This window comes from Pinus tabuliformis, chromosome 4_2 (assembly GCF_031772625.1).
Source record: "Pinus tabuliformis cultivar Carrire ecotype Pingquan chromosome 4_2, CPIR1, whole genome shotgun sequence".
NCBI classification, from domain to species: domain Eukaryota; kingdom Viridiplantae; phylum Streptophyta; class Pinopsida; order Pinales; family Pinaceae; genus Pinus; species Pinus tabuliformis.
The window spans coordinates 526618081-526644464 of record NC_142304.1 but is presented as its reverse complement, the minus strand read 5'-3'; the positions used below and the strand labels follow the sequence as shown (position 1 = coordinate 526644464).

Genomic DNA, 26384 nt, shown 5'->3' with positions numbered 1-26384 from the left:
TCTTCCACATGCTAAGACGCTAAGCCTATGTAGAAGACCTTCCAAAGCTGCCACAAGCTTCAATTTGAAAGGGGGCTTCAATTATGTGTAAATAGTATGGATGTTAAGAACAAACACAATATGTGTATGACTTAGACAAAAAGTGCTTATTCGTATATTATGCTTGGAAATGTATATTTTTCTCTAACAGATCATGCACAAAGTACATCACCAAGATTCAATTGCACCATGAAGAAACAATAAACCAATGACAAAGTAATGTAGACAGCATGTTAAGTTCAGACATGAAAGGTTACTCCATCATCACTATGAAATCATGAAACCAATTGAATGCCAATGAAATTTAAGGTGGCAGAATTTAGAGAAAATCCACTATCCTTATAATAGTGATTTGGCTCAAGCATGCAAGTATGTCCGCCAATGTTATTAGGAACAGAAATTCAACCACAATGCAGAAGTGTGGTTGGAGCAAAGAGTGAGCAACTTTAAGCAATATAATGTCGAGTTCAATGCTATTATTAATATTGATCATGGAAATGCAAATTCTGCCAATACTATCCAAGAACAACACTTCCAACCACAACATTCAAGAGCCGATTATTTTTCAATGTCATAGAGTAAAAGTGTGTTCCCATTCAAAGTTAACAGACTTCTGTAGTAAATATTAAGCAACCGTGGTCAGATTTCTGATTCTGAAAAGGAAGTATGAGAATATTCCACTGCTGAAGCGCAGATCGTAACTGCTAGGGGCAGTGGTCCCTTGACAAGCTTCTGAGTATGATTAGACTGAACTTCCTGGTATATGTCAACCAAGAGATTATGTGTTAGAAATTTGAAATGCTTATGCCACTTATCACAAGCTTTCATGAAAGCTTGACACCAGCGTTCCAAATGTCACATGTGCAATCCAATGTTCAATGGTGAGTGAGTAAACAAGAGCAACCCCAATGTTTTATGTGAATTTCAGACAATTGGTGTAGTGCTAGAAAAGATAAATTATCAGATTTTATGGCGTGTAAAATGTCGATTCTAAACCTTGAAATCAATACCCAGGTGCTGGCCGGAATGGTCACAAAATCAGAGCTTATACACTAGAGGGTATATTGTGTTTGCAACTTTGCATTCATTATTGATAATAGCATATCCAGGATGTCAATGGATAAGACATTCAGATCATGAAACAGACCATCAATTCTGCAGTTTTAGCATCTTAAACCATCAGGACTCTTACATTTGTGATGTGCCACCTTAATACCTGAGCACTTGATTAGCTGTTCCATTGTTTCACTTAAAGACATGTTTGAGTTCTGTTAAGTGTCAAAATGCTGCCCAGAAATTGGTGCAATGAAGACAGTGTTGGAAATACTGAGAGCAGTGGGGGGGGGGGGGGTCAGGTGAATCAGTTTTTCTTTCAATTGTTATATTGTGCCAGTTAATATTTTTATCACAAAATAAACCAGAACACAAGAGATAGAACAAAAGTAATTTCATTGATAAAAAATAGTGAGGACTCTAATCCTCTTTCACAACAATTTCAGGCTCCAACCTGTACAAACCAAATCTCTGACTTTTTCAAGGCTCCAACCTTGAACATATCCAAGCTCCTACTTGGTCAAAATGAGGACTCCAAGCTTCTCAACAATTCTACTTGGTCAAAAATGAGGACTCCAATCCTCTCAACAACTCCAAGCTCCAACTTGGTCAAACCAAAACTTTACAAGAAATACTTACTTCAAAAATGCTCCAAAATGTCTTCAATAATGCTCCAAGAATGTCTTCAATAATGCTCCAAGTATAGACAAGGATGTCTGCTCCAACAAGAGACCTATATCAGCTCAACAAGTCTTCAATAAGGCTGTTTCAACAAGGGTCAACAAGTCTGCTCCAACTCTGTCTTCAAGTCTGCACAAAAAAAATTCTTCAACAGCTACTCCACTGATGGCTTCAATACTGCTTCAAAGATGTTTCAAGGATGTCTTCTTCAAGAGGTCAAGTTTAGCTTCAAATATCTCCTTCAAAGGGTAGCCGAAGTCTTCTTGAGAAGTCTGCTCCAACAAGGCTGTGAACCTCAAGAGTGCTCCAACAAGTTTTCGGAAGTGCTCCATGAAGTCTTCAACGATGTCTTCAATAAAGCTTCAACAATGCTTCCAGATGCTCCAAAAATGTTTTCAAATGTCTGCTTCAAGTAGAACCCAAATTCTGTTTCCAAACAACCCCAATGCTTCCTTTCAAAGAGGGATGAAATCTGCTTGAAAGAAGTGTCAAAGTCTGCTCTCAAAACTGCTCCAATGTGAGGCCAGGGTCTGCGATTTATCTCACCCATAATAGGGCCGAATCTGTGCCTTATTATAGGCCTAAGTCATTCCTCAGGAGGGTCAAAAGTCTGCTCCAAAAGGGCCGAAAAGATCTGTTCAAAATACAGAGAGGTCTGCTCCAAAAGGGCTGAAAATGTGCCTTATTACAGGCCTGAAATCATTCCTCAGGAGGGCCAAACCTGTGCCTTATTACAGGCCTGAAATTGCCTTGTTACAGGTCTCCACAGGGCCGAAAATCCTGTTCAAAAGGGACTGCTAAAGTGGCCGAAATCTTCTTTACAATAGAGCAACAAATCCAGCAAGAAATCCAACAAGAACCAAACAAAAAACCACCAAGAAAAAGCAGATCCAACCACTGAGATGTCAATCATGAATTCTTCTTATTTGTCAACAAGTTAAGAGTAATGAACTTATCTTTTGCTTCAGGTTCCAATTTTTTCCTCTCTTTTTCTTCTTTGCTGAGTTGGATGGTTGAAATGAGGAGCCACATCCTATATTTATGCAAATTAACCTTTTCATGAAACAATATGTGTCTTGGCAAGGGGGTCAACCTGGGGCTGACCTGTCAGGGGCTAAATTTGGGTATTTTAGCCTTAAAAAATTGATTTCTCTTTAACGAAGAGGAGTTAAAGAACAAGTAAATACTCATTGGAAAGGGTTGGAGTCCTCTTTTAGCATATGTGCTTTTTATCTTTATCAAGGTACCTTTTGAGATCAATAACAAATTCTTTCTTCCAACGGAACATAGACTGAATTATTTGCCCCTACAGAAAATTCGTACCAGTGCTATGTGTGAACGAGTTAGCCTAGAATTCATTAGAAGTGGTGCATTGTATTCATATGCAGTATTCCAACAGTAAAAACGATGCCAAATCCTTAAACCTTTAACTGTTCAAGCTATGCATAAACTCAAGAGAACTCTGTAGTAGATCAGTGGAGAACCGTTTAGACAAACCCAAAATCAAGGTGACTTGAGTGTTTCCAGATCAAGTCCTTCATTCAGTGTATGATATTGGTCTTTTATGTTAGAATGTCTTCAGGGTGCATGTGTGTTTGAACGCCGTTGAGATAATGGGATATCAAGGCATAACTTTGGAACTATAGCAGAGTAAACAAATCATTACTAGAAATGTCAGGAGCTGAAACCATTAAAACATTCCTAGCGAATATTTAGAATGAGATGAAAAGAGTATCAACAAAATAATTAAATACAGGTATAAAACCCTTTGACATCATATTTTAAAAGGTGAAATTGCATGCCCAAGGCACAAGTCATTTTCCCCTCATAGATATAAGCTAAGTCACATGATGCGAGGACACAGAACACAGAGGACATGAAAATACCAGTATCCAACACATGACACGACACCCCCCCTTGGAATATGACACAGAGGACACGTTATACACACACAAACTATATATATATATATTAACCAATTTTAAAGTCACAGCCAAGCCAGACAGCAAATTGGTGTATGAGACCCCTTGTTTGTGGGACAAGGGACCCACCTCCGTGCAGTGATTTGACTGCTAAGCCTATGAAGGCATACATACTATATCCCCCACCAGTTTTGAACCTGTGGCCTCTTATGAGGAAGCACATGCTCTTAACCATTAGGCCCACTCAAGCTGTATATATATATATATATATATATATAATAGTTATTAGACAAAGATTCAATTTAAAAACTAAAACATGTACATGATGATGATACAAATTCAATCATACATTATACACACAATCATTAATGATACAGCTAGTACTTACTACTACGTCAACTATATAAATTGACAAACACAAGGAATTAATCATAAACTGTACTTCTCTCATTAAGTCATCAAGATCAAAACATATTACATAGATACTAAGTCCTGACTCACTGAGTCACAGTTAGTATAGGTGGGAATGCCAATGACATGGTAAATTCAAACCAGGATAGATACTAGAACTGTAGATTAGTATGGAAGAATCCCATTCGATAGTTGTTCAAAGGTAGGAGCTTCTTTCTAACTATTGAGACATGAAGCAAACGAACTCCAAGTAGGTGGTAATCCCAATAGTGCAATGATTACTAGCTTCTTCTCCGGTACTATTTCATCTATGACTTGAAGTTCATCTCTAATCCTTGATATCCTTACAAAGAAGGAAGCCACGGTGTCATCCTTTGTCATCTTAACAGTTCTTAACTCATTCTTCAAGCTTGCTACTTGACCAACATTTTTGATAGTGAATAATTTTGTCAAGGCTTCATACATTTCTTGAGCATGGTCTATATTGGAAATGTATGGGACAAGATTGTCCTTAATGCTTTCTACCATCAGAGTCATAGCCAATATCTCCAATTCTCTATACTTCACCTTGTCTGCATCATTGGATTCTTCGGTAGGTTTCTTCACCTTCCCTTTGACCATATCCAAGACCTTGTTCTTTTCAAGAATGAGGTCAATTCTCTTTTTCCAAGATCTGTAGTTTGATACTCCTTCCAACTTGTTCTCACTCTTCGATGTGTTAGACATTGTCCTTGAAGATAGAGAGCTTCTTCTCTTATAAGAGCTCCTTGTATGATCCTTGATCAATCCTTTAGATCTCTTCTATTTGATACTGCCTTTTTCCTCCTTCACCTTCGCGCTGATTCCATGTAAAAAAAAAAAAAGGATGAAAGATTGTCTTAGATAGATAATTACTTGTGATTCTATTATCTTTATGTTCTTCTTTTATCTTTTAGTTCATTAAGCAATTGCCAAGACAATTATATAAGGACAATAGATGTAAGTGGACAACCAGGTTAAAACCTGTTAAAATTGGCAACTAGTGCCAAACTCCATGTGGGTCATCTTATCTATGGCAACTGATATTTTTCTTGGATCCCTCTTATCGAGAGGTGTAGGATTGATCTAAAGATCATCCGATTCTGATAAGTGTTCATAGAGTTATGAATTTATTTGTGTTATAAGACAATTCGTCAAGGTCGGCCAACAACCAAATAAACCCCACATGTGCTCAACGTTTTAGTATAAAAGGGGATGACTTGAGAGTCATTACACACACACTTCACTCTTGATTTCTCTCCACTTGCTTTGGGTTTTAGTGTGAGAGAAATCTAGGAGGAAGTAGCCCTAAGACACAGGAGGAAAGGAGGCTTAACAATCTGCCCTAGCCACAGTCCTAGCATAGCCCTAGCTTCTACGCATAACCTAGCCGCAGTCAAGAAGAAGATATACGCTGCCCTAACCTAGAGGACGCAGTCATGAAGAGATGCCCTAATCCTCCACGCTGTCCCAAGGGTAACCTAGACGCAGTAAGGAAGGAGTCCTAGATGATCTACGCATGACCTAGGTGCTGTCCAAAAGGGGTCATGGGACAACGTGAGAATTCAGGGACTGTTTGGAGGGTTTTTCAGGGGTCCGAAGTGCTGGAGAAGGGGCTGAGTTCCCTTGTTGTCATGCCGTAGCCATAAGGATTGTTTTAGGGTTGTTTGGAGGAGTGCAAACTCTTGGAAGGGCTGCCGCAGTTAAGAGGAGGCTTGATGTAGCAAGCCACAACAAAAGGATGTAGGCCGAAGTTGTTGATCTGGGCTAGACTGCCCAGAAATTGCAGCGTAGGGTCCCTTCCCTCTTAGAAGGGCAACCACAATAAAGGAGGACACTTCTAGGGAGATTGAAGGGTTGTTAGGGACTATGTTTGGGTACCCTAACCAGTCTAGAATTGTAGCAGTTGAAGGACCCTAGAACAGTGCGTTGAAGCATGCATTTTAGGTGCTTGGTGTGATAGTGCAGCAAGATGCATGGGCAACATAACAGTAGCAATGGCATAGTGCAATGATGGCACAACGTGACAGCAGCAACAAATAAGGTGACCCATGAAGTTTGAATGCATACTAATGTGATAGTGCAACAAGATGCATGGGCAACATAATAACAACAATGACATGTGGCAACGAAGGCACAATGGGACAACAACAATAGCATGGTGCTGCAAACTTATTAGGATAGCAACAAGGTACAACATGCCACATGGGACAGCGGCAAGCACGGTGTTGCAAACATAATAGGGCAACAAGCTATGACATGGTATAGCAATGTCACAATGGGACAACATGGCAAGCATAATGCAACAAGCACATGGGATAGCAGTGGCAAGCATGGTGCTGCAAGCACATGAGACATGTTGTATGACAACATGGTTCAACATGCCACATGGGACAATAGTGTGGCAACAAGGTGCAGCAATGGCACATGGGTGCAACATGGTGCAACACGGTGAGGTGCAACATGATGATGAGGAGCAACACAATGATAGGTGCAACATGGTGATGGAGTCACCCGGGAGAATCAGTTGAGGCAGCTTGTCTTCAACTGAGTTCAGCTACTTCATGTATCATCTAATTAGAGATGATCTATGCTCTTATTTAGATAAGTCAAAGTGTTGACTTCTGTAGTATATGTACTCTCTCTCTCTCTCTGCTGAACTATTGAAGAACATATAAGAAGAATTGATCAAGGGTTTCCCCACATTGGGGTTTGTCCTTGGCTAGCGCCACATCTTGTGTCCTCTTGTCTTGGTTTGTCTTTTGCGATCTATGTTTATGTTCTATCTGTAATTTACTTTAATGCTAATGTGATTGCTAATCTGGAAAAGATATTGAGCTAACTGTGAAAATTGAAATAAATTGCTCTAAGCATAGAACATACCTAAAATTAACAAAACCCCTATCTAGGGGAAAACCTAGTCAACAATTCTTCCTTCAATAGTTTTTTGAGATAATCCAAGACTCTAGACCTAGACAGAGACTCCCTCCACACCAAGTCAGTCCTCAATCCTTCTTGTAGATGACAACCCTTCACAAGCAACTTCGACCTGACAGCATCAGCAACAACTTTGACCCAGTAGCAACTTCGACTCAGTAGCAGTAGCAGTAACAACTTCGACCAAACTTGGAGAACTTCGATCTCCCTTGATGCACCTCAGAATAGGGTGAGAGTTGTCCCAAAATTTCGATCTTGAGGTATACTATCTCCTTCCGGAAATTCGCACTTCTTTCCAGCCCTTTCTCAACTTCGCACTTTTCTAGCTTCCAGCTTCAGAAATCGAACTATGTGAGAGAAAATGAGATACACCAAATGAATTCAAACTCCTTGTATTTATAGCCCTTCAGTGAGGTCGAATTACTTGTCTTGAGGCCGACTTGATCTTCTTGAGGCTGGCTTGGTGTGGAGGAGACTAAATTCATTTTTGACTCAAAAATAATTCTTTTTACATGATCCAAAAGCCCAAGAAAGGTCTCTTTAAATGTACAATGACTCTAACGACTTAGAATAAATCCTAGAAGTCCTCAATGGGGACTTTGACCTAAAACATGATGACCCAAGCATGAAACCCATGCTTTAATAAGTCATAATAATAATAATAATTTTTTTTTCTTTATTCTTTGATAAGTACATCTCAAATACATTTATGAAGACCGAGCCTAGTTACAAATTTCAACAACCCCTTGGGGGATAACACCCCTTTTTTCTACTATTTCATAAGAAGTCTAACCCAAGTTTCCTGAACTTACTGGTTACATTGAATATCAAAATAGAACATGTTGTTCATGAGTGCATTTGCAAATCTGAGAGGCGAGGGTCGAGTATTTGCTATGCCACAGCTGAGCTAGCACAATGATGTATTTGAAGGAGAAAATGAGAGAAGTGTTTGAGTCTGGAGGGTTCAAACAAGAATGCTCATGAAATCAGCAACAATACACCATTGTGAGGGTGCCTCTAATGTAGTTGCTCCTTGGGTGATAACACCCCTTTTTTCTGCTATTTCGTAAGAAGTCTACCCCAAGTTTCCTGCACTTACTGGTTCCAGTTTCCTCCTTTTGGGAAACTGTTTTCTGCCATTTCTGATTCTTAAGAACTTGCTAAAAATATGGTAATCTCTTGATGCTGGTCTAGTTTATAACCTTACATTCAAGTTTTGTATCCTTTTTTACTTGTCATTTTTTGGCAGTTGGTATCACTAAAACCATGCACTTTCTTATTTGTAGGCTCTTCATTTGTGACTTTCTGCTATGCATTCTGTGATAAAATCATTTGATGACTTCTTGATGCTGGGCTCGTTGATAACCTTGCCTTCAAGTTTTGTACACGTTTACTTGTTATTTTTTCGGCAGTTGGTGTCACTAAAACTGTGCACTTTATTATTTGTAGGTTTTTCATTTGTGACTTTCTTCTCTTATGCATCCTCTATTGTAATAAAAGCACTGAGTAAAATATTGTTTGGTATTATGTCTGCTAATATTTAGCATCTTATATGTATGCTTTTGTTTGTGCTCTGTTCTTACTGCATTTCAGGCATTATAAAAATCACTCAAAATTATTTGGTTGGGGAACTGCTTAAAGTATGTCATTCTAATTTTCAGGTGCATTCAGTGGCATGGAATTGTACTGGTACCAAGCTTGCTTCTGGTTCTGTTGATCAAACAGCACGTGTTTGGAACATTGAGCCACATGGTCATGTAAGGTCTATCATGGAATTACTGTCCTTCCCTTGTGAAATGTTTTAAGTTCTATAATTCTGTTGCTTTTGTCACTTACCAGCCTAAATATCACATTTTTTTTTGAAATGCATTTTTTGCTGAGAACGATGTTGTTGAAGATTGTACTTATTGTGTAGACTTCAAGTTACTTGGTGTTTACAAGTATTCTATGAATCAGTGTTGCACTTAATGCAATAATATTCGCCAAAACCAACCTTGGTGATAATATCAGCAGTATTTATCGTAATAGTTTGCCGTTTTGAAATTATCGCAATGATTTAGATAATTATCGTGATAATTTGTAAATTATTGTTTTGTCTTTGCCAGTTTTACTTTATAACCAAATTTTTTCCTCTTTTAACCCTCATTTTGTAAAAATGATTTAGGAGATTGAGCTGTGAGGATATTGTGACTATTTTTCATCAAGCAAACAAGGATATTGTGACTATTTTTTCCCATGATTCATCTCATGAGATACATACCTTATTAGTTAATGGTAGTATTAATTTCTTAAAGTAAAAAGATGAAGATGATTGGTTTACATAAATTTTTAACATTACCATTAATTGTTTGAAGATGTTTGAGAGTGGTTCCAACCTCATTGGATTTCATATGGAGAAAGTAGAATTTTAGATCCCATACAAAGTTCGGCAGACTTAATAGTTATTGGAATTTCATGATTGGTAGGAGTGCAACATTTCTATTGTATTTTGTGATGTACGAGGGTATGGAAGTGATTTTTGATTAAGAACACCAAGCCCTATATTACCTTGATGTTGGTGTTATTGATTGTTGAACTCCTCTGTCATGACCCTAATAAAAATGTACACTTCACTCAAGCAAAATCATTGATTAGGCATGTTAAGTTTTTTAATATTATTTTAATGCTTAAACAATGATTGGGATGAGGAGATCCCAATATAGGAAGTGATTTCGATGTTATATAGCTATTTGTTGTAGCATGATTTTTTTTGGACTCTAGAGGCCTTTTAGAGCCTCTTTGTTGATTTATTTTGATTCAAAGATGGATTGCAGTTGGTGCTATTATGTACACGAGAAACTTTGCATATTTGTGTACAATAATTTGGACTCATATGTGTTGAGAAATCAAGGGCAGCTAGATTAGGGTGATTTCCATTACTTTGATAACTGCTTGTGATGTTCTTTTACTTTACTTGATGTACTTGTAATTAGCTTTTTCTTTCACTTGATTATTATTGTGTTCTTATCATCAAACAACTACCAAACTATGAAGATCAATGAGACAAGAGGACACAAAATATAGGTTGCTAGCCAAGGCCAAAACCTCTCCCTTTGAGATGAAAACCCACAAAGATTCTTCTCTTCTTATAGAATCTCCAAATGGGGAATTCCAAGACCTAAGACCCTTGACAAAGACCCCTCCAAGACCAAGTCAACCTTTTCTTAGATTAACTTTCTTCTTCAAAGTTAACCCAAGTCAACCTGCTTCAAAATTGCATCAATTTCACAAATTCAGACCTGCAATTCCTTTACTGCAATTTCAGCCTAACTGTAGAAACCCTAGCTTGCACGTGTGGATGGAATATGGCAAGATGGGTCTCCTTCTTCCTTCGCTCAATGTGCTTCTTTCTCCTTAGAATTTTAGCTTGCAAACTTGATTCCTTTTAATACAAAACTCGACTTCTTTGGGTGACTGTAATTAGTTTACAAAATCGATGCTCTAATTTCACGTGTGAGGGGATGGAACCCAAAAATTATATTTTAGAACTTTGATCTTTTTCTTCCTTTAGTTTCCTCTTCTTCGCTCGTCCTACTAGGTCTTCTTCTTATCCTTATGTGAATTTCTTGGTTGCTTTTCTTATGAGGTCGAGTACTTATATATAGTCTTTCTTTGGAGTTTGAACTGTCATTATGAGGCTGACTTGTCCTCTCTTGTAGGACGACTTGATCTTGGAGGGTCTTAATGATACAAATTGACTTACATAAATTCCTTTGACTTGATTCATGATGCCCAATAGGGTCTTGTTGTCGCACAAAATGTCTAGGCACCTCGACAACGACTCAGATCGGGGGCTGTCACTTTGATCCCCAATCTCTCCGTTTAAGCTGTCTCCTAATATTTGGCTAAGGGGGGTAGATCTGATGCAGGAGCATTCACCCAAGAGAAAATCATTGTAAACAAGTAGACATAGGGGGTCATGTATCTTTAGAGAAGTAGTTTCCTAAAGTCTCAAGTTAATGTAATATTTAGGCTTAAAGTGATTTAATTAGATAATTAGAGAAAGTTGTAAATGCTCTCAAATAAATGAGAACATGAGTGGTTAATAAAGATAAAGAGTTAAAAGTCAAATATAACTCTTTAAGCAGTTTCATGATTCTAGGAGCGAGAGAGAGTTTTTAGGCATTAAATGGAGAATAGAAGTGGACATAGAGGATAGAGTACATCTAGGAGTCGGTTCAATAGATCTAGGAGTAAAACCAGGATGAGTTCCATAGAACTCACTGGCATATATGTAAGCCCACGGGTAGTGTCAAAAAAAAGAGGCCACGAATAGTTGAGGATTAGGCCTGCATGAGAGATAGAGAGTCTCATTCTGAAATCATTTGTATATTTATAAATACAGGGGTTAGTTTCGACCCTGGATAAGTGTGTTTCAAGTGTTGAATTTATTGTGAATTGGAATTCTGCAAAAAAATTGTATGCAGGCAGAGTTGAGGCGGAATACAAAGAGGAGAACGATTCAGAGGAATCGTAAAAGGATCTTAGAACCCAATTGAGGAAGTAGAGTGAAGCTCTGGAGAGGAGTGAAGTTAAGCCCTAGCGAGAATGAATTAAGCAACAATAAAGTGTAAGGCAAAACCTTGAAGAAACCCGAACCACAAAGAGAAAACTGAAGAAAACGCGAAAAAACCAAGTAAAAAGAGTCAAGCGGAGAAGTAAGGGATGGACGCTTAGCAGCCGTTGGATCATTAAGATCAATGACTAGGATTAAGTCGCATCGGCGGAATCCCTTTTGAAGGCATCAGAACGGGCCTTTGAAATGGAGCGATTGCGATCATGCGATTAAGTGTGGACTGTCGGATCAAGATTCAGATCGACGGTCTTGATGACATCAACGATCGCATGTTGGAGAGATCAAAGGGTTGGCTACAGTGTTATAACGAAGGGCCGATACACCGATAGCGATAAGCGCTGATCGGTGATCGGAGGAATCGAAGGACGACAATCAGAGCGGCGGAAGAGTTAGTACGGAAGATATGGACCCGACGGACTTTATAGTGGCAGGTCTATATGATTTGAGTTCGGGCTGATGTGCTTTGGGAGATTTTCCTTTGTATTTCCCTTATTTAGTGTGTTGCGATTAATGTATGGTCCCAGGGTTTCTAAAGGAAATCTCAATAGTTATAAGGGTTCCGATAAGTGTAATACGGCTTGCAAAAGAGCCGATAGCGATTGCGATAGAGGTACAGCCTCGAGATCTGTGCAGAAGCCGTATGGAAGGCGGAAAAAGGGTATGTTTGCATAGTTTTCCTTTGTAAATGGTTTTATAAGGAAATTGCGCCGAATGAAGGTTTTTATGTGTTATATATATTAACCAATGTTTTAAGAGGGTGGTTATATATATATGCGGCCGATGGGTTTAAAAAAGGCTTAACTAAGGTTTAGATGGGTTTTAGAGTCCCGATAAGGAAGATTTGTGGAATGCTTTGATAAAAGGGAAAACGAAGGCTTGAGGATTGATTTAACTCCCGATAGGAGGTTTAGGCAGGGTGATTGGTTCTGATAACAAGGAACTGTGACTAAAAAGGGCCTTAACCATGTATGGTTGGAAGTTTTGACTCCTTGAGAGTCAATTACCTGGGGCAATTGTGTTTATGCATGTTTATGCATACTGTGGGTATGTGCGGGGGTAACCCTGCATCATTAGTGGTATCAGAGAAGGTTTGTAATCAGAGTGGGTTTGTAATTAAAACTGTTGGGGTTAAACAGAACAAAGAAATTCTATGAGAAAGAATTGAGAACAGAATATGTGTTAAGGTGTTTATGCAGGCAAGAGGAAGGATTAGATTCTAATCTGATAGAAGGAAGGCACACAGAGGAGATGTGTAGTAGAACTTGCAGATGCAAGAGACAGAGGGAGTCCATTCAAAGTACAGGTGGAATGGTGAAACAAGATCATGCTGAGATCTTGAAAGTGAGGTAATATGTTCTGTTTTAAATTGAGAATGTGTTTTTTACACTAATGCACAAGTGACAACAAGAGAAGCTGTGAGAGGAGAACCAGATGTGTTCTTGAAGACAAAGTAAGGAAAACACTCTGAAGGAAAGTGGCAGTGAACTTGAAGAATCCAACAAGAGATTGGACAGAGAGGACAGCTGAAGTGTTCTCAAGAGAGAGTGAGAGATTGCAGAAGCCTAGAAGGAGCAAAGGTGTTGCTCAAGAGGAGGTTCCAGATAGAGGACCGTGCTTACCAAAAGACTGAGTGAGGAGAGCTTAGTGAGGTAAGATTGCAGCGAGGAGAACTAGCTGTTGCAGAGGCTTGTTGTAGATGAGTGAGGAGCTCATGAAGAAAGAGGAGAAGAAGATGACTACTGATAGTCATAGCAGAGGTTTAGAGAGAAGCCACAACAGAAGAAAGATGAAGAAAGAGAATGCCAAGACAAATGGCAAGAGGATGAGTCAAGAAGAAATTGACCAGGAGATTGCAGAGTTAAAAGAACAACTCGATGCATTAAGGAGGATACTAGAGGAAAGCCAGAGACAAGGTTGGGTATTAAGGAAGAAGCCAATGGAGTGGCATGAGATGCAGAGAAGGCTACAACAAAAGCAAGTAAAGTGGCTGAGGGGAAAACTCAAGGAAGTTGAGTTGGAAATGGAAGAGTCCATTTGTGAACCAGAACAGGGAGAAATTCTGGGAGAAACTGAAGATGAAGACTTGAAGACTGAAACTTCAAGTGAGGCCAAAAGGTCTGATGGTTTTAAATCTGACAATTTGTGTATGTTTGCAGGTGAAACATGTAAAGAAGGACAATTTGCTGATATTGTCATAAAAGAGAAAGAAGACAAGCAGAATCTAAATTCTGTTTTGGAAGAAGATGAGATAGATAGGTCTCATATACAGTTGGAGGAAGATATCAAGCAACAAAGTGAAGGGCTTGAGGAGATTGAAGAGGAGACAATCGAAGAATTTTTGAATCATATGAAGAACTTGGAACAAGAAGGAGATATGATGGCTGAAGCATCCAGTGAGACCAAAGGGTCTTATGTTTCTAAAACTGATAGTTTGTGTATGATGGCAGGTATTGCAGGAGAAAAGTAGCCTTTTGAAGATATCTTCAAAGTAGATGAAGATTTAGAAGTAAAAGGTGACAAAGAAAACTTCTCAGAAGAAGAAGAATTTGATTGCATACAGAAGAAAAAGTCTATGGATGAGTCTAAAGAAGCTGTCATAGAGATGAAGAATCAGGATCTTATTTTGATGAAGAATGAAGGGATACTGTCTCAGAAAGGTAATCAAATGAGTTTGATTAATGTTATTGATGAAAAACAAATACAAGAGAATGTTAATGCAGATGGTGAGACAAGGATAGCTCTTGGAGGAGGTAAACAACAAGAGATTAAAGGCAAACTTGAAGAAGAGACTATGTTAGCTGAAAACATAGTAAAGGATCATCAATTCACCATGATGATAGGCACAATGGAAATAGCCATGGAAGCTGTTGAGACAGTCAATAAGGAAGAAGGACATCTACTGAAAGATGTTAAGAAGGAAGAAGTCTATGCAAAAGACTTAGCAAAGGGAGAAAGAACACTAATAAAGGAGTGTTTTGCAGAGGATGAGCAATCTGTTGAAGCTGTCAGAAATATGAAGAAGTATCTTTTAGAAGATAAAAACTCTGAAGTAAAGGAGGATGAAGAATGTCTCTTAAATGAGAGAAGCAGTGAATTATTGCAGCAAAAAGAACTTAATAATGCCTTGATATTTGAAACTGTGACAACACAGGAAGAATTTCTTGTGGAAGAAGGAGATGAAGTTCAGTCTGAAGAGCTGATATGTGAAGCAACAGTTGAGACTGTTGAACCTTATGATTTCCAAACTAATAATTTGTGTATAAATGCAGGAAACATAAGTGATGATGAAATACTTATGAAGTGTCACAAAGAGATTGCATTGTTGGAATATTTGCTGAGAAATTCAGAGTATGACAGTGTGATTACAAAGGAAGGAGTTCACTATGGTGAACAAGAGAAGGAAGACATCATTAGGACAGATGGTGTGGAAGAGAGACTAATGGACAGTCTCATGAGTTCTTTTGAGAATTCAAAACAGCATATTGATGTGCTGACAGAGGGGAAAGAAACAGAGTAGCAAACTGAATTGTTGTCAAAGGAAGATAAGGCACAAAAGCCTTATGTTTTTGATTTTAACAAGTGTTTTGTGAATGCAGGTTTAGTTGCAGATGCTAGAGGAGATTTGGCACAAATGAACAGCCAAATAAAGATGAGAGAAGAAGATTCTGTGGAAGAATTCAATCCATGGAACAAAGATGTTAAATTGCTGGAGAGAGTGCTGGACAGTCATGATTCAATCATGAAAGAGGGTAAGGATGATAGGGAGGCAGCCAACATAGGAGTCACAACAAAAGTCAGCATAAGAGTCAACATAGAAGTCAGCATAGCAAGAATAATAGAACAAGAAGAAGAACAACAGATTGAAGAACTAGTGGACAACAACAACAACCTGAAGCAAAGAGAAAGAGGAAGAAGTAAGAAGCAGAATATGGACCAGTCCAAAGATGTACTGGAAACAGAGATTGAAGAAATGTGGCAGCTGATGATGAAGCAGTCCAAATGGAAGAAAATGGCAGCAACAGGAAGAAAGATCAATCAGAACTTGAACCTGATTGACAAAGAGAAGAAAATGGAGCAAAAGATAGCAGAAGTGTAGCAGCAACAAAGGAACAAGACATTTGGGCAGTTACAAAACAAAGTATGGGATCCAGGAAGACAAAGATCAGAAGACACATGATCAGGAGATCATGAATATTTTCTACTTTGGGAGTCTGATGCAGGAGCATTCACCCAAGAGAAAATCATTGTAAATAAGTAGACATAGGGGGTCATGTATCTTTAGAGAAGTAGTTTCCTAAAGTCTCAAGTTAATGTAATATTTAGGCTTAAAGTGATTTAATTAGATAATTAGAGGAAGTTGTAAATGCTCTCAAATAAATGAGAACATGAGTGGTTAATAAAGATAAAGAGTTAAAAGTCAAATATAACTCTTTAAGCAGTTTCATGATTCTAGGAGCGAGAGAGAGTTTTTAGGCATTAAATGGAGAATAGAAGTGGACATAGAGGATAGAGTATATCTAGGAGTCGGTTCAATAGATCTAGGAGTAAAACCCAGATGAGTTCCACAAGACTCACTGGCATATATGTAAGCCCACGGGTAGTGTCAAAAAAGGGAGGCCACGAATAGTTGAGGATCAGGCCTGCATCAGAGACAGAGAGTCTCATTCTGTAATCATTTGTATATCTATAAATATAGGGGTTAGTTTCGACCCTGGATAAGTGCGTTTTGAGTGTTGAATTTATTATGAATTGGAATTCTGCAAAAAAAATTGTATGCAGGCAGATTCGAGGCGAAACACAGAGAGGAGAACGATACAGAGGAATTGTAAAAGATCTTAGAACCCAATTGAGGAAGCAGAGTGAAGCTCTGGAGAGGAGGAGTGAAGTTAAGCCCTAGCGAGAATGAATTAAGCAGCAACAGAGTGCAAGGCAAAACCTTGAGGAAACTCGAACCATAAAGAGAAAACTGAAGAAAACGCGAAAAAACTAAGTAAAAGGAGTAGAGCGGAGAAGTAATCCCTTTTGAAGACGTTGGAACGGGCCTTTGAAATGGAGCGATCACGATCATGCGATTAAGTGTGGACCATCGGATCAAGATTCAGATCGATGGTCCAGATGAGATCGACGATCGCATGTCAGAGAGATCAAAGGGTTGGCTACAATGTTATAATGAAGGGCCGATACGCCAATAGCGATAAGCGCTGATCGGCGATCAGAGGAATTGGAGGACGACAATCGGAGCGGCGAAAGAGTTAATATGGAAGATACAGACCCGACAGACTTTATAGTGGCGGGTCTATAAGATTTGAGTTCCGGCTGATGTGTTTTGGGAGATTTTCCTTTGTATTTCCCTTATTCGGTGTGTTGCGATTAATGTATGGTCCCGGGGTTTCTAAAGGAAATCTGATAGTTATAAGAGTTCCGATAAGTGTAATATCGCCTGCAAAAGAGCCAATAGTGATTGCGATAGAGGTACAGCCTCAGAATCTATGCAGAAGTCGTACGGAAGGCGGAAAAAGGGTATGTTTGCATAGTTTTCCTTTATAAACGGTTTTATAAGGAAATTGCGCCGAATGAAGGTTTTTATGTGTTATATATATATTAACCAATGTTTTAAGAGGGTGGTTATATATATATGCGGCCGATGGGTTTAAAAAAGGCTTAACTAAGGTTTAGATGGGTTTTAGAGTCCCGATAAGGAAGATTTGTGGAATGCTTTGATAAAAGGGAAAATGAAGGCTTGAGGATTGATTTAACTCCCGATAGGAGGTTTAGGCGAGGTGATTGGTTCCGATAACAAGGAACTGTGGCTGTAAAGGGTCTTAACCATGTATGGTTGGAAGAGTTGACTCCTTGAGAGTCAATTACTTGGGACAGTGTTTATGCATACTTTGGGTATGTGCTGGGGTAACCCTGCATCAAGACCCTGTGGAAATGGAATGAAGGAGAACTAGTTGGGAACCAACCAGTTTGGTAGACACAATGAAGCGACCAAGTACTTGTTTTATATTTAGCAAAACTTATAGGATTCGATTAGATTTAAGCAATTGATACCAGTGCCTTACGGAGTCAACTATCTTGCTAGGAAATTTAGGACCAAGTAATTGATTTGCAACTGCTACTTGGATGAATGACTATCTTATATGAAATGCAAATCTTAAAGCTAATGTGAGATGCAAGAATCTTGGTTAATTTTAGTTAAATGCCTATTTAAGTTTTAACCCTTTGATCCTTTCTATATTGAGCTTGATTTCGTAGTAATTGGTAGAGAGGAGATGAGGTGAAGCACACTAAGGTGTGATTAATGATACCTCTCCTGAAAATCTAACATACTTGGTGCCTCTGGTGCTGCAGAGAGCTGTGGCTCTCACGACTGCAAAGTCACTGTTTTAAGTACTATTAAAAACAGAGTTCTCAAGTAAAGATGGATGGGTACCTATCTCTCTATCGACCAAGCTTATGCTTGGAAGTAAATTTTAATTATATAGAACTAACTTAATATGCAAATGCACGAGATGATTAGAAGATGAGATGAAGTTAGATCCAAGGATTAAAAGCGCTTATGCTACGATCTTCTTCAGAGTTATATATCAAAGCCCTTAATCGCCAAAATAAATTTTCACTTTACTACACTGAAAGATAAACTTCTCAGCAATATCACAATATAATGCCCAATTAAATCACAAGCTTATCACTTCAATCTAATTTCTTTCCGATGCAATTATAACTCAAAGAACAAAAGTTTCTTCACAATTCTTTAATATCAATGCCAATAGATGCTAAAAAATACTCGGTTTAAGAAACGAAAGATATGCAATTTACCACAGTTCCATGAAAGAGTACTTAAAAATTACTTGAGGAATTCTCAAAAGCTTAATAGGCAATAATATTCAATAGTTCAAGTAATTAAATCACGCTTAGAATCACTTTAACAACGATCAATCTCAATAGATACGTTCAAAATCCTTATCATGCAAAAATACATTAAGCAATTAAATCTCGAAAATTAATTACCATGAAGAACCATGAAATTCAAATGCGAGACCCTTCAAACAATTCTGGAATTAAAATGATTTTTCTTAAGTGATCCCAATCCAGAAAAATTTATTGTTTTCCTATAGTCAACTTTAGAGATGATTTAAAACATATTTAAATGTGTTTTGACTATAGAGAAATTTTTTTTTTTTACCCCTCAAAAGATTTCGCTCTTAAGATTTAAAAAAGAAAATCCCAAACCCTTAACACAAAAAAAACCCAAAAAAGGAACTCTAGATTAAAAATTTAATTATTCCTTCAGCAAATTTAATGTGCTAAGGTTTATGAATGATGATTAAACTTTTAATGTGGCCAATAATAAAAAAAAATAAAAAAGGCTTAATTAAAATTTTCATGGGCTAAAGGCCACATAGAAATTTTAACTCGAAATAAAAAAAATAAAAATTTAAAGGCACGACTAAAAAAAATCAGATGTCGAAAAAAAAATCATCAGCAAACTTTGAAAATAAAGCCACGACCAAAAATTTAAAATCAAATGGAAATCATTTGTTATTTAAATTTTGCTTTGTTTTTTAGAAAATAAAAAACAAAAGAAAATAAAAAAAATGAAAGGCAACCGCATTAAAAAAAATTGAATTTTTTGTGTAGTAAAAAATCTAAACCTAATGAAATTAAAACAAAGGATAAAATAAAAAAAGGAAATCGTGAGAAAAGGTTTGTATGCAGGTCGATGGCGAGGAGGAGGAGGGAGCAACGAGGAAGCTTGGGCAGCGACTTGGAGAAAGAGAAGACGCAGGACTGGAGATACTGGGAGAGCAAGGAAGATAGGGATGAGGGAAAACGGGCAATCAACAGGGAGTAAGAAGATATGGGACGCGAGAAGGGAAAGGAGCTCGGAAAGAAGAGGGATGGCAGTGAGGAAAGGAGGGCCGTGAATAAGGAGAAGAAACAAGGAAACATGAGAGAATAAGGGAGACGAGGATGCAGGAGGAGGAAGAACGCAGGTCAAGGGAGAGTTGCGAGAAAGAGGCAGCTGCCATCTGAGGAAAAGAAAATCGCAGAGAGGGAAAGAAAGGAAAAAAACACAGGGAAGAGGCAACATAAAAATGAGGGCAAAGGGATAAACAAGGAAAAAAACACAGCAACAGAAGGAAAAGAAAAAATAGAATTTTCCCAGAGAGAGAAGAAAAACGCAGCAGAAAATGGTAGCCCAAGAATCCCATAAATTTATTTATTTATTTTTGCCAAGAATTTTAAATTTTAAGCCAACATATTTATGCTTTAAAGTTTGCTCTCAGAAAAACTTCAGTTCTGAATTTGAAACTCTCAGATTGAAAATAATTTTGAATAATGTCCCTACAAAATGGTATCAAGGCCAGATTTTGCCCTCCAGGGTCTAGATTTGGCTTGAAATTAAATTTCTCTTTCAAATCTGCACCTGCAAAAACGAAAACAAAAATACCTAGAACTCAGATATACAAAAATAAATAAAACCCCAGAAACCCAAGTTAGAAATATTTCAGATCTAAAAAATTTATAGATCTATGCAAAAATGTTGTAGATCTATCAAATCTGAGGAGTACGAGTCCAACTTCGCTCCCAGGTCTGATAATCTAAGGCTCTTACTAGCCAGATCTATAATTTTTGCACAAAATATTTAAAAGGTTTTAAAATTTTAGGGAGGTACTAGCCCAAAAACATCGTGCAGAAAAATAATTTATTGTTAGATAAATCCTGGAGCTTACATGAGGTAGGCTCTTCAAAAAATATATGTTGAGAGTTGGCTGGTCCAACTGAGGACTATCCTGAAACGCTCAACGAAAACCTGATAGATCTCTTGTAAAGACTAGATCATCCATCAAACTAAGTAGAGAAATAGATAACAATGAAATTCTGAAGAAATAGAGGTAAATGCTACTTCGATCAAAATTAAAAATGTTACCCCAGATCCAACAAACTGAATAAGATATCTGTATTCAAATTATTCTAAGAGAGCTATTGATTGATACTTTTCACATAATATTAAGCAAAAATTAAAACAATGTTTCCATAGATTCATGAAGAGGACCATTACCGCAAGGTGAAACCCCAAAGACTTTTGCATTAATTCAAAAAAGTATACAAGAGAGCTTGAGAGCTTAGTACACGATTCAAAGATTGGATGAAAAACAGACTGACACCGACCTCTAATTTATAGGTAAAATCTCCAACGGCTAGTTGGCTTGATCCCTGTCAAATTAATCTCGACCGTTCATAAAGATTTAATTAATCTTTAATCATCACCGTCGAAATTATTTAATTTTTGAGGAAAAATCAAAATTTTCATTTAATTGATTTTTAATTAACTCAAAATTAATTATTTTGAGTTAATTTCCTAAAAAATTGACTTTGACTTAACCACCAAGGCCCAAGGGTTCAAAATTTATTGATTTCTTCAATATTCCCTTGGCTGGGGACCTCCAAAAATTAACTTTTTTAAAACCCACGAATTTCACCATTGGAGAATTTAATTTTACCTAAGACACAAAATTAATTAAATTTTTGGCTTAGGATTTTAATTTAATTTTGCCAAAAAATTTAATTAATTGACTTATGAGGGGATTAATTATTTTTTCAACCCTCTAATACTTAGCCATGGTGTCTAATTACGAGAGACCATGCACTAAATCACAATTTTCCATTTTAATATATGGAGGGGGAAAATCCGTTTGTTATAACCCTAAAAAAATACCCATTTTTGCGACACAAAATATAATCAAGTAGACCAAGTGATCTATAATAAAATAATCTAGCCAATTAGCTAGGATTTTTCCCAAATTACTTTCACAAGGACTCGATTAAAAACACTAGGACTCACTTAATATCTTGATAACAAAATGCACCCTAGCACCATGCAGAATGGGTTTACATTTTTAACAAACTGCCTACTGATGATGAAATTTGAAAAGGCACGAACACTCGAACATGATAGATCCCTTTTGCGAAAAAAGGGTGTACTGCTATGGGGTCGTTGACACAGAGTGGTCAACAAGTTTTTTACATATTACAATGACTCTTTGACTTCTTTGACTCTATGACATAGCCCTATAAGCACACAACGGGTGCTTGACATAATAACAAAATGATATAGAGCATGAAACTGATGCTCAAAATAGTAATAATAAATTTTCTTTTTCTCTTTTATTAGATACAAAAGTCATTATCTCTCAAGGCACATACCCCATCTAGATGCTCAAGGTATGTCCTTCTAGGACCATTCCGATCTTGGATTTACACATCCTTATGGAGGTTCGTCTTCGACTACTCTTGCCTATTGGATGCCCTACTTCATCCTCAAAGAGTATCGAAATTCAGATGCTTACCCAATCCTCCATTCTTTCTTCATGACATGAAGACAAGAATGATTTTTCTATCACTCCCTCTCAACTATGGAGGATCTCATTCCTATAAAAGGAGTATTCCTAAGCTCCCTCTTAACTAGGGACTTGTTTCCAACAACTATCTGCTCTTCGATGGAGATCATGGTATTATCAACTGCTTGTAGGGCTCCTCCTTTTTGCATCATTGTGGATGAACTTTGACTTCTCTATCATGGAGCTTTGATCTCCGGTTACTTCTTCGTAGGGCTTCGACCGTCTTCTACATCACTTCCCTTTAACGAACATAATGTTGAACCAATAGTCATGTCATCTTTTTCTTCTTCGGGAAGTGACCTTCTTCGTCATCATTTGGCTATCCTTCATACTGCTATCTCTTCCAGGTCATGTTCCTTCCAGGATTTTCCATCAAGTCTATATGTACTAGTTGTAGATGAATTTCTACAATTCTCTTTAGGTAGCCTTGTTCCAACCCAACTAGATGCTTGCTTTCAAAAAAAAAAAATGAACTTAAAAAATGTACTTACCTCTTTATGATGGCCTTTCGTCATAATATCATCTTTTGCAACATCAACATCCTGCATATTATACAAATCCATCTCCAAGACATTTACTACCAAGGTCCTCCTTTTTCATACATATCAGGGTCTACATACCTTCTCCATGGAGACGTCATAGCTAATCTTTCTAACTGTCATCAGATGTTGATTACTCATCTCAAGTGGCTATAGGTACTTCTTTATGAACTCTTCTTCCATCTTCTTCACGTATTGCCTTTTAAGGATTTCTATACATACTCCTTTTGCATAGGAACTATTGTTGTCCACCACCTCATAATACATATTGATTATGAGGTCATCTTTATATTGATTCTGTCTTGTCATCATGTAGAAGAGTTAAAGGCATATAACATTCATGCCTTCATGTATCATACATACGGAAGAATCCCTTCTTCTTTTCTCATGCTCATGGTCTAGAGCATTCTAATCATTCTATCTGCAACTATGTACTGACATGATTTTATCCATCTATTAAGGATTACCAAATATATGCATATCTCTTCCTTGATGTGATCATTTAAGCTTCCATCAGCAGCTTCACTTGCTTGAAGATGAAATTGCTTCAACCAACTTGACATGCTGCACTTCTCTGTCACCATAACTTCATCCTTCTAAATTGTGGATCCCCCATTAGGTGGAATGTGATGCTTCTTTAAATAGTGATGAACCCCTTTAACAAGGATTCCAATGGAGGATCTTGATGTTGATTTTTGGTAGCATCAGATGTGCTCTAGTCTTGAAATTTGGAGGAGAGGCTAAGGCACATGAGATCTCCAAGACCCAAAAATCGTTTTGAGAAATTCCACCTGGATGAGGAGTTATTAAAATAATTAATATTTTTAATGGGTTCCTAAGTCTAAACTTAGGAAAATAAAAATATTAATGGGTATTAATAAAGATAAGTGTGAGAAGCTTCTAAGAGACGAGGATCAAGTCTGTATTAATCTTAGCTATTGATTAGCGACTTAATCTCGACCGTTGATTCGTCAACATGAAAATTTTAAGAGAAGACTTGAGGATCATTTGGAGACACACTGACAGATACTCAATATCTCAAGGAAAATCGATTCTCAAGTAGAGGAGATCGATTTCAGAGGGAGAGTTGGAGGGTGGAGGAAGAGGAGGGCATCAACAACAGGCAGTGACAAAGGAGGAGGTGATGCAGGGACAGTGGGAGACAACGCAAAGAGAGATGCAGAGCCTACGCAGGCTGATGCAAAGCCACTCAGAGCTACGCTGGGCCACGTAGAGTGGTGCAGGGGTGACACAAAAGTGGGAGTAGGGTCTCCAAAGCGTTAGAAGGTCTCAAAGGGAAAGTCTCAGGTGTTTTCTTTTAGTTTCTCTGTAAAATCATTCCTTGTAAAAGCAATTGTTGCTGAAGATTAATAAAGCCTTCATCTGCTGCCTCGGTTTTCCCACATTGGGTTTCTTCGAGGACAATTGTCCAAAAATAACTGTGTTAATGTGATTGGTACTTGTGCATGTATTTTTTCTCTGAGTAATTGTGTGATAACTGCAACAGAATTTATTTTAATATTTGTTGAAGGGATTTCGTAAATAACTTATTGTGAATAATAAGTTGGTGAAATAAATCAATTGCTGTAGTAGTAGAATTTTAGTTTAGAAATTTTCGCATGGTATCAAAGGAGAGATCCGGAAACAGGAGAGGAAATTTGATTATGGGTCAAGAGCATGATGCTGAGGCATCCACTCAAGAGGACTCGCGCAGATTTCCAGAAGAATGCGCAAGGGACATAAATTACGATTATTCAATGTTAGCTTCCAGATTAGAAGAAGAAGTCGCTTGCTTAGCAAGCTCTGCCTCCTCGGAGGTTTGGTATATAGACAGTGGAGCTTCCTGGCATATGACAGGAATCCGATAATGTTTTTCAGATTATTAGGAAGAAAGAATGAATTTTCAGATCACCATGGGAAATAAGGCAAAGTGTACTCCAGTAGGGAGAGGTACTATAGTTTTTCAAACCAAAGTAGGAGAGCGGCTTCAAGCAACCAATGTGCTGCATGTGCCAACATTGGGGATGAACTTACTTTTCGTATCTCAACTTCAGAACAAGGGCTATGATATTTTCTTCATTAAGGGGAAAGTATATGTCAAACACCCGAGTTGGAAAAAGAAGGCCCAGATTGGAATCAGAAGTAACAGGTTGCAGCTCAAATCACCAATGGCACTGATATGCAATAATGGAGACAAAGATTTGAATGAACTATGGCACAGGAGGATGGGACACTTACACCATGGGGCTCTGAGAATTCTCAGGAAAACAGTATTAGGAGTTCCAGAACTAAGTATTGAATGAGATGATGTATGCAGAGGGCGCGCTCTGGGCAAGTATACCAAAGTAGCGTTTTCCAGAAGTAACAATAGGGCTAAGAGTGTGCTAGGATTGATACACTCAGACATCTGCAACCAATGTCCACAAAAGCTCTTAGTGGTGCCGAATACTTCATCACCTTCATCGATGACCATTCCAGGAAGACTTGGATCTGCTTTCTGAAAACCAATGATGAGGTTTTCGGTTGATTCAAAGAGTTCAAGGCTCTAGTGGAGAATCTGACGAGAAGTAAGATAAAAGTGTTGCGCTCAAACAATGGTGGAGAGTATGTTGACAAGGACTTCATCGATTTTTGTGTTAAGGAAGGCATATGAAGAGAGTGGACAACTCCCTACAATCCAGAGCAGAATGGAGTAGCAGAAAGGAAAAACAGGACTATTGTGGAAGCAGCTAGGGCAATGTTGTATGATCAGGATATGCCTAAATTCCTGTGGGCAGAAGCATGCAACACGATAGTTTATGTCCAAAACAGGACTCCTCACAGGGCATTGGGCAAAATCACTCCAGAGAAGGTCTTCACTAGGAAGACACCTGAAGTCAGTCATTTCAAGATATTTGGGAGTTTAGCGTATTGCCGTATACCCGAAGAGAAGAGAAAGAAATTAGATCAAACTGCTGAGAAAGGATATCTTGTGGGATATAGCGAGAATGCTAAGGCATATAGAGTCTATCTTCTAGGGAGTAGGAAGGTAGTAGTTCGGCGGGATGTAAAGTTCATGGAGGATAGAGCTTTCAGGAAATCCCGAGAAATGCCTTCTGAGGAGCAGTTGAAAGGCGAGTCGTTGGTCCAACCACTTGAACCAGCGAAAACTAGTACCGGAAATTCTCTTGAAGACAAAGCTTCGGAACAAGAGGAATCTCAGGAAGAGGAAGAGCTGATAGATGTGCCTACTAACAGTGGAAGAATGAGCCAGGAACCCCGACAGATTCTACACGATGCAGAAGCCTTCATTGGTGCACCCAGGAATAGTAAAAGGGAGCAAAGACAACCAGATAGATACTAGGCCTTAGTAGCTCAGGTTGGGGAACCTTCTAGTTTTCAGGAGGTTGTTCAACATCAAGTATGGGTGGATGCTATGGTGGAGGAATACAACTCTATAATGGTCAATGATGTCTGGGAAGTGGTACTTAGGCCTCAGGACAGATCAGTGGTAGGTTCGAGATGGATCTACAAGGTCAAATATGCTGTAGACGGCAGTGTGGAGAAATACAAAGCCAGGTTTGTGGCTAAGGGGTATGCTCAGAAGGAAGGGATAGACTACAAAGAAACCTTTGCCCCAGTAGCCAGGTATACTTCTATTAGAAGCGTGATATCTCTTGCAGCATAGATGGGGTGGGAGAATCACCAGATGGATGTCAAGGCGACATTCTTGTACTGGGCAATAGAAGAGGAAGTATACATTGAACGACCAGAAGGTTTT

At 38.2% G+C, this 26384-nt stretch overlaps 1 protein-coding gene across 1 annotated transcript in view; it reads left to right on the top strand.

Moving 5' to 3' along the window:
- Nucleotides 1-26384, top strand: part of LOC149170324 (THO complex subunit 3-like) — a 243559-nt gene that overhangs the window by 5761 nt on the left and 211414 nt on the right. The window contains exon 2 of the mRNA XM_089428988.1: nt 8723-8818. Within this exon, the coding sequence (XP_089285114.1) occupies nt 8723-8818 (96 nt within the window). The remainder of the gene's footprint in view (nt 1-8722; nt 8819-26384) is intronic.